This window comes from Elephantulus edwardii, unplaced genomic scaffold (assembly GCF_000299155.1).
Source record: "Elephantulus edwardii isolate Elephantulus edwardi_28Jun2011 unplaced genomic scaffold, EleEdw1.0 scaffold00223, whole genome shotgun sequence".
Lineage (NCBI taxonomy): Eukaryota > Metazoa > Chordata > Mammalia > Macroscelidea > Macroscelididae > Elephantulus > Elephantulus edwardii.
Window position 1 is genome coordinate 3,481,826 of NW_006399973.1, and position 14,651 is coordinate 3,496,476.

A 14,651-nucleotide genomic window follows, 5' to 3' on the forward strand; every position below is an offset into this window, starting at 1 on the left:
CATAGTTATTTTAATTTGCATCTCTCTTAGGGCTAGGGATTTTGAGCATTTCTTCATGTGTTTGTTAGCCATCTGAATGTCGTCTTCGGTGAAGTGAAAAAACAGGATTTGTGATTTTCGCGAAGGAGGTAAGTTTCGCTAGGGCTTCTGGAGACCGGAACCTAAAGTGCGGGTGTTTTGTTTCCGGGAGGAAACGTGTTCTCGTTGCTCCGGAAGCGGCGCTCGCTGCCCTGGTAACGGTCCCCGGCGGCTCTGGCGGTATCGGTGAAGTTATGGAGCTAGAAGAAACGGTAAGGGGGCCGTGGCACTCAACCACGGAAAACTCATGCTGGGGGAGAGTGAGGCTGAGAAGAAGGGAGTGGGAGCTATTTAGTTTAGAGGGATGCCACTGGGAAAAGGAAGGATGCTGGGCGGGAGAGGAATGGTGGGGGCAAAGCTTTTGTGCGCCTGGTTTGGGAAAGAGGTTATAGTTTTTGGCTTAGGGGGAAGTTTGTCGATATGTATTAACGAGGACAGTAAAGTTGTAGGTTTTATTAGTTGGCCAGTAGCAACAAGGCTCAGCTTTTCTTCACGAGACAACCTACAGTCTCTCATTTGATGCTCGAATGGGTGGGAAAGGCGCAGGGCGTGCAACCAGAAGGCGCCCAGGTAGCCCCTTCCGGTTTTCTCTCTGGGGAGCTCTTGCCAGTATGGTGTAGTACTACCAAATTTTAATTTGGGAACACTCTTGGGTAGGTCTGATATCATTGGAAACTTTAGCAAGTTGTTAAAACTTTACCTTCACCAGGATGTCCACTGTCTCGACTTATAATGTATACTTGTGTTATATTGGAAGTGCTTGCTGGGGCAGTACAACAAGATAAGGAACGAAAAGCCATCCAGATCGGCAAAGAGATGGTTAAACTATCGCTGTATGCAGCTGGTATGATACTGTACACAGAAAAACCGCGAAGACAACCCAAAAACTGTGAGTTAGTAAGGCCATTTTAGTAGAGTGGCAAGATATAAGATCAATATCTAAAAATCAGTGAGATTCCTCTACAGTAACAAAGAAAACTCAGAGAAGGAAGCCAAGAAAGCAGTACTGTTTACAGTAACCAACCACAAATTGAGATACTTGGGAGTCAGCCTAACTAGAGATACAAAAGACCTATACAAAGAAAACAACAGAACATTTCTGCAAGACACAGTAAAATACCTAAAGAAATGGAAAATGGAAAAATGTTCTCTCTTGATGGATTGTTGTTATGTGCCATCAAGTGGCCTGTGACTCATAGTGACCCTATGTACAATAGCCCTAAACTCTGCTCTGTCCCTTGCCAGTCTTACTGTCTCTGACACACCTATCCCCATCACCTCAGTGACTGACAATCCGTATCATCCAGGGTCTTCCTCCATAATCCCTCCACCCTCCCAAGCAAGATGTCCCTCTCCAATGACTGAACCTGCCTTGCAACATGTCCAAAGTATGTCAGAAGAAGCTTCAGTCCTTGCCTCCAAAGAGCAGCCTGGTTTAACCCTCTCCACGATGAACTTCTTTGTTCTCCTAGTGGTCCGTTGTATCTTCAGTACTCTTCTCCAGCACCACAGCTCAAAGGCATCAACTCTCCTTTTATCATCCCTAGTCATTGTCCAGCTCTCTGATGCATAGCAAGTAATTGCAAAGATCGTGACCTGTATCATGCGCACTTTAGTCTCCAGACCGACATTGTTGCTCTTCAGTACTTTGGAGAGGTCTCTGACAGCAGACTTTCCCAATGCAATTTGTCTTTTAATTTCCTGGCTGCTAGTACCAAGGTGTTGATTGTAGAGCCAAGCAAACTGAGACTGTCAACAATCTAAATCTCATTACTGTCTATCATGATGCTGCCATTCGGCCCAGTGGTGAGGATCTTTGTTTTCTTGATGTTGAGCTTCAGTCTGTATTGAAGGCTGCAGTCCTTCACCTTCTGCAGCAAGCACTTCAGGTGCTCCTCAGTTTAATCAGTCAGGGTTATGTCATCTGTTCATGGATGGGAAGACTGAATATTGTGAAAATGACAATCCTATCAAAAGTAATCTACATGTTTAACACAATCCTGGTACATATAACAACTTCCATTTTTTTCAAGGTGATCCAAAGGGAAATTGTCAAGTTTATTTGGGTGAGGCAAGTGACACAGAATAAGCAAAACATTTCTGAGAATAAAAAATTATGTTGGAGGCATTAGTGATGCCTGACCTCAAAACACAGCAGTAGTAACCAAAACAGCATGGTACTGATACAGTGACAGGCACATTGACTAATGAAACAGAATTGAAAACCCAGGAATATATCCAACAATTTATGGTCAACTGATATTCTACAAGGAAATAGATCCTATCAAATGGGAAGATAACAACCTCTTCAACAAATGGGGCTGGCAAAACTGGACTGCCACTTCAGAAAGCTGAGACAGGATCCACATCTCACACCATACATAAAAATCAACTCATGGTGGATCCGGAGACCTTGGAGTAAAGTCCAAAACCATAAAGTTCATAAGAGACAAACTGGAACCAAGATTAGAAGCAATAGTCTGTTATAGAGACTGCCAAATACGTCCAGAAATGCACAGTCTACAGAGGGTAAAACTGATAAATGGAACCTTCTAAGGATTAAATCCCTGTGTGCATCAAAAATTTTTTCCAACAGGGTGAAAAGAAAACCTGCGGACTGGGAACAAACATTTGGCAATACCATCTCAGATGAGAGTCTCAAAATTAAAGTTTACAGACTACTCCTGGGCCTCCACAAGAAAAAGACTGATAACCCAATTACAAAATGGGCAAAAGAAAGAATTTTCACTGAGGAAGGTTGTTGAATGGCTAACAGACACATGAAGAAATGCTCAGAATCACTGGTAGCAAGAGAGATGCAAATAAAAACTACAATGAGATATAATCTCACTCCAGTTGCAGTGGCAAAGTTTAAAAAGACTGCAAGTAATAAATGTTGGAGAGAATGTGGTGAGATAGAAACTCTTTTACATTGTTGGTAGGATTGTAAAATGGTATAACCACTCTGGAAAGCAGTTTGGTGTTTCCTCAAAATATTGAAACATAGAAATTCCATAGCTCTTTCACTGCTTGGAATATGCCCTGAGAAGATGAGAACTGAAGCTCAAACTGAGACTTGTACACCAGTGTTCATAGCAGCGTTATTCACCATCACAACATGGAATCAGCCCAGGTGTCCAACCGTAGTCGAATAGATTGAGAAATTATGGTACTTTCATTCACACAGTGGAATTCTACATAGCATGCAGGAACGATGATTTCATAAATTACTACCTAACTTGGGAGGGACTGGAGAGCATTATGCTGAGTGAAATAACTCAGTCTCATAAGAATAGAGACTATATAAAACTGTTATTGTAGAGTGAGTATCAAGATCCAAGGGAGGCTGGGAAGGGTGGAAGCCGAGGAGTGAGGATGGGCGGGGTGGTGGTGGTGCTGTTAAACACAATTTGCTGAGGGGTGAAGGGAATGGTAAAGATCTGTGTGAAAAACAATGTATTCAAACTTTGTAAATTAATTTGTATAAAAAAACCACCAAAACTTTGCATTCACTTTGTGCCACTGAAAATGCTAAACTCTTTGATGCTATTAGGAGCTATTGTCAATTTGATGTGTGGAGGGAGGGGTGGGTAAAGGAAATGGGAAGATCCATGGCGGATCTGGAAGGACAGGGCAATGGAGAGCACAGTTCACTGTTGATTCATTTTAGAAAATATAATGAATCTGAATGATTGTATGAAACACGATATGCATGAAAGATAGCATGAAACACAATGTATATGAACTTTATAAGCAAACCGATATAAAAATTTGAAAAACAACAAGAGATAAAGAGTTGTTGTGTGTTGCTTGAGTTGGAACTAACCCATAGCTGGTCTTTCAGTGGGTTTTCATAAGCAGTTATTCACATTGAGAAGATTGTCTTTGGGATTCCAGCTCAGTTTGAGGGATTTCTGGTGACTTAATAGTAAGGAATTGAGCTGCCAACCCAAAGGCATGAGGTTGCTGCTCCACAGGATAAAGAGGTGCAGTCTCCTGTGCAATTTATAGACTGAAACCCCATTAGAAGGTCTTCTGTGACTCGGTTTAGACTCAATTGTTCATGAGAACAACATCAAGTTATTAAATAATTTGAGTTCTTGGTGCAGCAATGAAGGAATGAAAACCCAAAATCCCTGTAAATGTTCATTAAAACTAATAAAATTTAATAATAAAATAATTTGAGTTCTAGTGACCTGATGGGTAAGGAGTTGTGTTGCCAACCTAAAGGCAGTTGGCTAGAATCCACCGTCTGCTCTACAAAAGAAAGATGGCCAGTCTCCTCCTGTGCAATTTAGCACCTCAGAAAACCTTTTGGAGGGTCAGCTTTGAGTTGGTTCTGACTGAATGGCACTTGTTACTGTTGGTTCCTTTGATTCACCTATAGTTCATAACAGCCCTATGAAAAAACATATGAACCGAGCCCTGTCCTGCATCATCCTCACTATCTTTGCTATGCTCTAGCCCATTGCTATAGTCACGAGGTCAGTACACCTTACTGAAGGTTTTCTCTCTTTCTGACTTTCCACTTTTCCAAGCGTGATGATGTTAGGAATGGCCCTTCCTAAGAGCATGCCCAAAGTATCTGAGTTGAAGTTTCACCATCCTTGCCTCTACAGAGCACTCTGGTTGCACTTCCTCCAAGACACTTGTTTGTTTTCTTGGTGGTCTGTAGGCTATTCTGTACACTTGTCTAACACCACAGTTCAAAGTCATCAATTCTTCTGTCATCCTTACTTGTTGTCAAACTTTAAGATGCATAGGAAGCAATTGAAAATACCATAGCTTGGATCAGGCACACTTTAGTTTTTAAATTGCTCTTTAGCACTTTGGAGAGGTCGTTGACAGATTTTCCCTATGAAACATGTCTGGAGCCTTCCCAGTGTGCATTACCAGGGCAGCAGTTCAAATGCAGTTGTGCTCAGCCATTATTAAAAATGACTGCTAGAGGGAGCTCTGGTGGCCTAGTGGCAAGAAGCTGCCCTGCAATCCTGAAGGCACACAGTTCGAATCCACCAGATGCCCCGCTGAAGACAGAGGGGCAATCTTCTGTATCAGTCAGATCCTACTCGATGGCACACACACACACACACACACTGACTGCTAGTGAGGTCTTTTCTAGGCCCGTTGTGTAAGGGTCTGGTGCTGTGGGGTTCATCTGAGAGCTAGAAACACAGCTGCAAGTCTACTGTTCCAGCTGGCAGTCTGGGAATTCCTAAATTGAACAAGACCCAGCTTGGGCTTATTCACCACCAAACTCTATAGGACAGTATGTATAGCCTGAGGCCAAGCAGCAATGGATCCCTTCGGCCACTATAAACTCTCTGGTTTTAACCTGGACTCCTTTCTCCACCTCCTTGAGTGAGGGGGCTTCCAGCCTTCACTTTTAAGATCAATGTAACTCTTCTCCACCATAATGATTCTTTTGCCAACTTCTCAGTGTTATTTGAGCAAGGAATTCTGGGGTCTTATGTACCTGATGCATGACCAAGAAAAGTAACGAGTCAGAGCAAACACTCTAATTCGTGGGATGCTTTTTCCATTACCTTAACATTTAATGAAAGAGCTTTGGTGGCCCTATGGTTAAGTGCTCTGTTGTTAACCAAAAGGTTCACAATTTTAATCCATTCAGAGGTTTTGTGGGTGAAAGATCTGGCTATCTGCTATGTCAAGAACATTCTATAGGTTATTCTACTCTGTCACATGAATTTAATAATTTGAATAGATTCCATGTCACACATCAACAATATAACCTGCAAGGAGGATGACTGGTGGCTTGGTGATAGAATTCTTGTCTTCTGTGAGGGAGTATAGTGTATGCCACATGAGTGTAGGCAGCATGAGGATGGCCGACTCTGACTTAGCCAACTCCACAAAGGGGAACTGTCCCCATCAACAACATCCACAGTACAAAACTAGTTCCATTAGGTCAGCTATAGCCTCCTATGGTATGTACTTGTACTCATTCCAACACCAATCTTACTGCTCTACTGAGTTAGAAATTTGCTCCATTGGCTACACAGTCTTTACAGAACAATATCGTTATGAGTCTTATTAGGGAAGTTAGCAGGCTAACAGAAGGATACACTCCCTCAGCCCACTCAGCTTCTCAAGCATGGTTGCGGGTTTTGACCTATAACCTCATGGCTTAGGTCAGTGTTACAGAGTTCTCTTAATTCTGCCAGTTAGGACATATTTGCTCAGCTCAGTCTTCCAGCAAACTGGGTAAAGTCTACAAATGCTGGTTCTGTGGGGCAGCAGTCCCAAGTCAGCTCTAACTCATTTTGTTCTCTGCTTAGGCTGCTTTTGATCTTGTATAGATCCCTGGCTAGCTGGTACAGGAGTCTTTATCCTTGAAGGATATGCACTCCTTCTTCCTTGTTGGTATTGAAATTTCCAATTTCTTAACTAAATTGCTCAATTTAATGACAAGATAGACAGTCCCCTTGTGGATAGAGTAGCACACCCTATTTGTATGATCCCATCCATCCATGTTGCAGCGTCAAGAGTCAGTGGCTAGGAAAGCCATTTTAAACCATAAATCCTTGACAGCACAGAGACCTGGATTCTGGGCCAGGGTACCTCATTCACAGCCATCATTCATCTTCTTTCAGTGGATGTTTGTGTATTGCTGTGATACTGAATAGGTTTTATCAGGTTACAGACTAAGACGAGGAAGAAGGGCCTAAATATCTACTTTTAAAAAATGAGCCAACCAAAACATGGTTCACAACTGATTATGGACATCACATGTGTCCACACTGTGCTTTCATTCTGTTGTGTATGAGACCACTGTGAGTTGATAAGCGATGAGAAGACATCAAACACTAAAGAATCTGGGAATAAGAATTTTGTGTAGAATTACAACTGTGTACAAAAGCATGATGTTGATAACTCAAACTCACTGATAGGGAGTTGGTTTAAACACTCCATCTATTTCTGAGACTGTCAGTCTTTTGGCTCATCTTTCTTTTGATTTACTTACAGTCCAAACTTTCGGTTAGTAGCTCGATAGGTACCTACTAGTTACCCAGTATTATTTACAAGTAGATGACCAATAGCTGTCTATTCTTAAGGACTAAATTTTAAAATGACTTATAACTCGAGATTTGCCTGTATACTTGGAAAAAACAAATATCTCCATGCCATCAGCTCACTTCTAACTCATAATGACCCTGTCAGGTTTGTGAGACTTCTTAAGTCACAACAGGAGGAGAGTCTCCATCTTTCTCCCACAGAACTGCTGGTGGATTCTAACCACTAGAGATTATGTTGTGGTTGTTGTTTTTGTTGTTGATGTTGATTGCCGTCGAGTGGAGCATCACTCATAGCAACCCTATGAACAAAAGGCCTGAAACCTTTCTATAAGTAGTCATTTGTCAAAGTTCATAGAATTTCCAGAGGTATGTTGTTTAGGAAATGGATGCCACTAGTCTGCCTTTGAATTAGCAGTGCAACTAGCACCGGAGCACTTTTTATTGCCATCCAGTTGGAACCGACTCATAGCTGGCCCTCCAGTGGGTTTCTGGGCCAGGTTTTATGAGGCTATAAATTGCAAGGGAAGAGACTGCTGATCCTTCTCTCATGGAGCAGCTGGTTGATTCAAAACACCAGAGTAGCACCATCTTTATGTTAGTGCAACTCTCTACAGTCTAGGTCACCAGAACTCCCTGTGTTCTCAATAGGGACATTTGTTTGCTCACCTATTAAATACTATTACATATATAGTTAATACTCTTTATATTGCTGAATAAATATCTGAAAAGTTGAAATACCCCAATGAAAACCTATTTAATTTGAGGCAGATATATATGTATAGTCCTCTGGAAGAAGTTTCAAATTATGTGCTATTTCTGTTTTTCAAGTCTTCTCTATGCTTCAAACTTGTCTTTTTCTTACGGCATTTTACAGATATTTTATTTACTTTGTTTCCAATTTTACCCCTACTTCCTTATTTACCCCTGACTGCTAATTTTAGAAAAATTTCTAATGCCTTAAAGTGATTTCATAGTAGCTGAGACTAAACTGCTGCTGTCCTTACTTGCAAATAAACGATATTTTCTGTGCTATTTTATTTATAGAGTAAAATGATATGGAGTAGGCAAAGTAGAACTACAGCGTCTAGCTACAGTGTATTGAATGTGTTTTGGTGGTAAACCTTTTTACTCTCTTTTCTAGAAAGAATTCAAAGAACGCTGTACTCAGTGTGCTGCTGTCTCTTGGGGTCTTACTGATGAAGGCAGATATTACTGTACTTCTTGCCACAATGTTACAGATGTAAGTAATGTAATTTATTAATGTTTAAAAGTACATTTTCAGCCTAATGTATAGCATAATTCCCCAAAAATGTTTGCATCACTTATATAATGCCACAATTCCCAGAATGTAAAGAGTCTTTAAGTGTTTACAAATAGGTTAAAGAATTTATAAATTATATTTAGAATGAGTTTTTAAAATTATGTTGAGTTACATTTAAAAGAGTTTTCATGACTCAAGCTATGATTTATGGAGAAATAATTTCAATTATACTTAGGAGAAAACAGAGTTCTTTGTATTGTTGCTATTGTTAGATGCTAAGTTATAGCAACTCTATGTACAAAAGAACAAAACCCAGTCCAGGTTGTGCCATCTTCATAATTGCTGCTGTGCACAAGCTCATTGTCGGAGTCACCAGGTCAGTCCATAGGAGTGAAGGTCTCCCTCTTTTTTTTTGGCTGACCCACTTTATATTATTAGGTAGTATTTATTTAAGAGTTGTTAATGCACCTGAGTTGCTTAGAAGTTTGAGTCATAGGGTGTATTAGAAAAATGAGACTTTTGAAAGCTTTGATAATATGGTTATTTTGTCTTTGTACTGTATAGATTGCAGAATCTGTTCTTATCTACTATGTCATTTCCTTGTGCAACAACTTGTGAGATGAAACGATGTAGCCTTGGTAAACCTTTATACTGGAAGGCTAATTCCTTTCTTGGTTATCACACCTGAAGGACAGTAGAGTCAAAATAGTCAAGCCTGTGGACATCCTGCCATCTGACAGACTGAACTAGTATTCTTCAGAGTACAGAACCATGAAAGAATGTGTGGAATATATTTCAAAATCACTAAATGGTCCTTAAAACCAACAACAAAAATTGCTGTTGAGTTGATACTGACTCAAGATAACCTGTTTCCAAGGCTGTAAATCTTAACAAGAGCATCCTGTTTAATCTTTTTCCCTCAACGGTGGCTGGTGGGTATAATTGCTGAGTTTTTGTTTAGCTACCCAACATGGAGCATAGTTAAGCAACGAGGATACCCTAAATGGGCATAAGAAAGGCGAACTTGGCACAAGACTTCTGCTCCTAGCCAAAAATGGAATAGCAGGGACCAAATTTACCTTATATTATTTTTCTGTATTCTGTTATAAATACCACAAATATAGGTGGACTTAAAGGACAGGAATTTATTTTCCAACTGTTCTCTGGCTATAGTCTAAATCAAGGTCCTAGCTATGTCAGTCTCTTTTTTTTCTCCATCTTTGTTACCTTGGTGCTGCTGTCACAGAGATATCACAGATGAATGGCTTTTACCAAACGGAACTGTGGTTTCTCACAGTCCAGGAAGCTGGAAGTCCAGATTCAGTGGTGCCGGCTCTGGAAGGCTTTCTCAATCTCTTGTCAGTTCTGGATAAAAGTCCTTGTTCCTTTGGCATCTGTAGACCTGGTATCACTCAGAGATCTCCAGATGTCTTAATCCTCCCTTGTGCTAGGAGCTTCCCAGTGCAAGGTCCTGGCTCCAAAGGATGCACTCTCCTCTGATCTTTCTCGATGTTACCAAGTCCCCTGTGTCTGTTTGTGTCTCTCTTCTTTTATCTCTCATAAGGGGGGAAAAATGATGCAAGAACCATAGCCAAGGGGAAACTCTTCCTTTGGAGAATGTTTCATCCTAGCTTAATCCCTTTATAACTGATTTGTTGATAATACTTCAGATTACATCCTGGGAAATGACTACATGAATATGAAACTACCTCTAACCTTGCCTCATTAACATGATAGAGGTTAGATTTTGCAACACGTAAGATAGTTATGTTATACTGAGAATCATGACATAGCCAGCGTGACACATATTGTGGCAAGGATACAATTTAGTCCATGACTCCTTGGTTTTGGGAAATTCTCTCATGCCATCTGTCTCTTATAGTACTTACATATCTTCATGTCTTAGTCCCTTAATGGTGAAAAAAATCAAGATTTTTAACATCCTAAATTGAAATTTTTTTAATAAAATTTTTATTCTCATTAAAAATAACAGCAATATTTGTCTCTGATATGATTCTGGAATGCAGTCTCTCATCACAGAAATAATATTCAAAGCTGTCGTATTGTACTTGTGCTCCCACTGAGAACATAAAAAACATCAGAATAAATGTGAAAACAGCTAACACAATAAAACCATACATATGTACTTAATATTCAGAAGTGATTAGGGTTAGGGCTCATTCAACTTAGGTATAATCTAAACTGTTGATTATATTATATTTCTGTATGGAAAGTGATTATATTGCATTTGATAAGTTTCAACCACACAGGTCAAATTCACCAGTTGCTCCGCAGAAGGATGGGTAATTTCCTCCCTTAGTGTCAGTTCCAACTCTATGGTAAATAACAACACCAGCAAAACAAGTGTATAGGGTTTATTTAGGTATGGAACCCCTTCACAAAAAGCAATTTGGACTTTGATCCCTCTTTGTTGTTGTTGTTATGTGCTGTTGAGTCACTTGTGACCCTGTGTATAATAGCCCTGAAACTTGCTCTATTCTGTGCCAACTTTACTGTCTCTGACACCCTCATTACCCCAGTCACCACATCAATCTATCTCTTCGATGGTCTCCCTCTCTTTCTCCATCCCTCTACCCTTTCAAGCATGATGTTCCTCTCTAAGGACTGGTCCCTCCTTGCAACATGCCCAGAGTATGTCAGATGAAGCTTCAGAATTCTTGCCTCCAAGGAGCAGCCTGATTTTACCCTCTCTAGAACAAATCTGTTCTCCTGGCAGTACTCTTCTCTAGCTTTGATCCTAGTTTCTACAAGTGAAGCCCATACCTGAGTGAAGGATCTTGCAGACCAAGAGGGAACATTTGAGATCAAAACTCTTGAAACTTTAAAGGGCACAGAGTGAGGCCAATAGAAGGCCTTGGAAGGCAGAGTATCACTGGAGTTTATAGGTTGAAAAAGAGAACATTCTGCTCTCAGGAAGTTTAGTATATCCCTTAGGGCACACTCTGTGGGTTCATAGGTTGATATGTAAGCTGAGATCCCTCTTGGACTTCATCTTTTATGTTTGTATTCTTTTTTTTCTTTTAGATTAATCTTTTCTCTAAAATTTTGTGAATCATTGATTGTTTACCTAAAAAATAATTATGAGAACTACTGGTCTGTCCCCAAGTGAACAGGTAAAAAGAGAAGGAATGGTACCTCCTGGCTTAGCCCTCAGTAAATAAAAATGAAGTTGAAAGGGTTGTGTGGAACAACTGATGTTTTAACTGGGCCAGGGAGGGAAGCTGAAATTTCCTTGGACTGGATTGTTACCACAGATTGATTATCAGTAGAAGATGAAAATGACACTTTTGGTTAAAGAGACAGCCCTTAACTTTGTTGATTCTAACTTTATCTCATATACTTTGGAACTGTTATCAGGTGGGGCCAGTCCCCTGGCAAAAGGCATCATACTAGGAAAGTTGAAGTGTCAGAGAGAGAGAGGAAGACCCTCAAAAGATGGATCAACACAACTACAGTTACAGTGGCCCATGCATATCAGATACAGTGAGGATGGTGAAGATAGGGCAGGATTCAGATCTCTTGGTCATAGAGTTTGAATGAGTCATAGTGGCATTAACATATAATGGCAACAATAAAAATACACATATTTCTTGGGGGACCAGTCACTGCCACTTTCTACCTTAAAAATCTAAACAAAATATATTAAACAAATAGAAAAAAGGAGGTTTTTTTTTTCCTTAAGTGGTTTGTTTACCCTACAATTTCATCTTTCAAGCTCTTTCCTTGATTCCTTACCAATTGCCATGTTTCAGTTTGCACCAGAGGCTCTTAAAAGCCATTTATTTTGAAAGGATGCATACTTTCCTGATGAGATTGTTGGGGAGATAGATAGCTTCAATATGCAGGTGATGATGGTTTTTTCTATGTGTGTCTCTCTATGCCTTTCTCTCTCTGTGTGTCTCTCGAAATCCACCAAATTACATATTTGAAATATGTGTGATTTAGTCCCTTTGCCAAATTGTTACACAATGTTGGTGGTTCTCTTTGCTGTGCTTCACAAGGGATACAATGTAATATTCTCTCTGGAATTGTGTAGGACGGCAGTGTTGAAATCCACTTGGAGGAAGTGATGGAAGAGACCTATGAAGAGTAGGAGTGGTGGTACAATTTTTCCTATTTTTCTGCCCCTCCTGCTGCGCTCCAGTTTATGCTGTATATAACCTTTCAAATTCTAGATACGCTACAATCTGGAAAAGGCCTTAGGCAGGAAACAATGCATAATCTAGGAAAAGCTTTACAAGTTTTTAATCTGACTAAATTAGGCAATAGATAATTTTGGAGGTAATTCCTGAGTAATTAATATAGGTGTAGAATAGAATTGTATGAGTTTAATAAGCTTATACGATTCTAAGAGCATAACTTTATTATAGAATATTTGAGTATTAAAAAGATGAAATCTGTAGTAACCACTTCGGTGTCCATTTCAACCGCTTTCTTTCAGCCTGTATTTTTTCTCTGAATAGAAAGGATATCTTTGAGTACTGTTGAAGCTTCTTTTTTATAATTTATTTTCTGTATTTAAATATTTGCAGACGTTTTTATTGTATAAATATTTCAAAATACAGTCATTCATAACTTAATTAAATTTCTACTTTTTCTGTTTTTATTGTGATTTTAACAAAAGTTTACAGAAAAGTTGGATTTTCATTCATCCATTGTTGTACACTTTCCTCCTTAACCCCCAATGCAATTCACTTTTTAAAAAAGTATTCATTCATTGCTGCATAATTTCCTCCCTCCCTTCCTCCACCTAGTCCACTTTGCTATGCACCTCTTATTCTGAACTGTTGTCATACAAATAATGTCTAATCATACATTCCTTATAAACCCTTCTTTCATCTGTTCCAATTTGTTCATTATTATCCCTTCTTTTCTTAATTTTCCCACCCCATGTCAATCCTGCTTTATAATGGTGTTGTGCAGTATTTGTCCTTTTGTGACTGAGAGATTTCCCTCAGCATAAAGTCCTCCGGGGTCACACATGTTTTTTAATATTTTATAAGTTCCTTGTTTTCAGTCCTGCATGGTCTTTCATTGTATGACTTTTCTATACATTCATTCATTGTTGGGCCCTTGAATCTGTTTCTTTGTTGTTGTAAATAATACGGCAATAAACATGAGTGTGCGTATACCTGTTTGGGTGGCAGCCCTGGTTTCTTTAGGGTATATTCCCAGTGGTGAAATTGCTAGGTCAAATGGTATTTCTATTTCCAGCTTTTTGAGAAAGCACCATACCACCTTCCATAGTGATTGCATCATTTTACCTTCCTACTAGCAGCAAATAAGGGTTCCAATCTGTCCACAACTTCATCAGCATTTAATATTTGCTACTCTCTTGAACTTTGCTATTGTTAGTGGGGTGAGATGATATCTCATAGTTGTTTTGATTTGCATCTCTCTGAGAGCTAGGGATTTTGATTGATTTGCATCTCTCTGAGAGCTAGGGATTTTGAACATTTCTTCAAGTGTTTGTTTGCCATCTGAATATCTTCTTTTTTTAAAAAAAAAAAAAAGACTTACTATTATTTGAGTGAACATTTACAAAGCATATTGGTTTTTAATTAAGTCATCAATACCTTTTTTTACCATTCATTCAAATGCAATAATGCAATATTGAATATCTTTAGTGAAGTATCTATTCATATCCTGTGCCCATTTTGAGATTGGGTTGTTTACCATTTTCTTGTTGAGGTGCTGGTGTATTCTAGAAATTTTAGATATGATTTCCTTATCAGATATGTCATTACCAAATATTTTTTCCTAGTCTGTGGGTTTCCTTTTTACCCTATTGGAGAAGTTTTTTGATGTGCATAGGGGTTTGATTCTTAGAAGATTCCATTCATCTATTTCAGTCTCTCCTGGTTATAGATTTTTCAAGGTGCTTAGATGACTAAACTTCCACTTTTTCAACATTTAGTTTTTACTAGTTTTTTACTGTTACATATTTTATCTAGTCTAGATTTTAAGCCTTTTTTCCCTGCTCACCTTTTATGAATTTTGCCCTTTTAAAATTTTTTATTATTAATTTCAATGAAAATTTACAGAGACTTTGGATTTCCATTCATTCATTGTTGCACTTTTCTCCCCACATGCCCCCCCCAGTACACTCTTCTCTTTGAAAAGTAAAATTCTTTCATTGTTTTACAATCCCTTCCCCCAGGTCCACTCCACTATGCAGCCTTCACTCTGGACTCCTGTCATGACAATAATACCTAATTACATATCCCTTTGAATTTTGCCTTTTTTAAAAAAAT

The 14,651-nt window shown here is 39.2% G+C and overlaps 1 protein-coding gene across 1 annotated transcript in view; it reads left to right on the forward strand.

Moving 5' to 3' along the window:
- Nucleotides 1–272: 272 nt before the first annotated feature.
- Nucleotides 273–14,651, forward strand: part of TAF1B (TATA box binding protein (TBP)-associated factor, RNA polymerase I, B, 63kDa) — a 129,276-nt gene continuing 114,897 nt past the window's right edge. Inside the window, exons 1-2 of the mRNA XM_006898215.1 lie at nucleotides 273–290; nucleotides 8,257–8,355. Coding sequence (XP_006898277.1) covers nucleotides 273–290; nucleotides 8,257–8,355 — 117 coding nt within the window. The remainder of the gene's footprint in view (nucleotides 291–8,256; nucleotides 8,356–14,651) is intronic.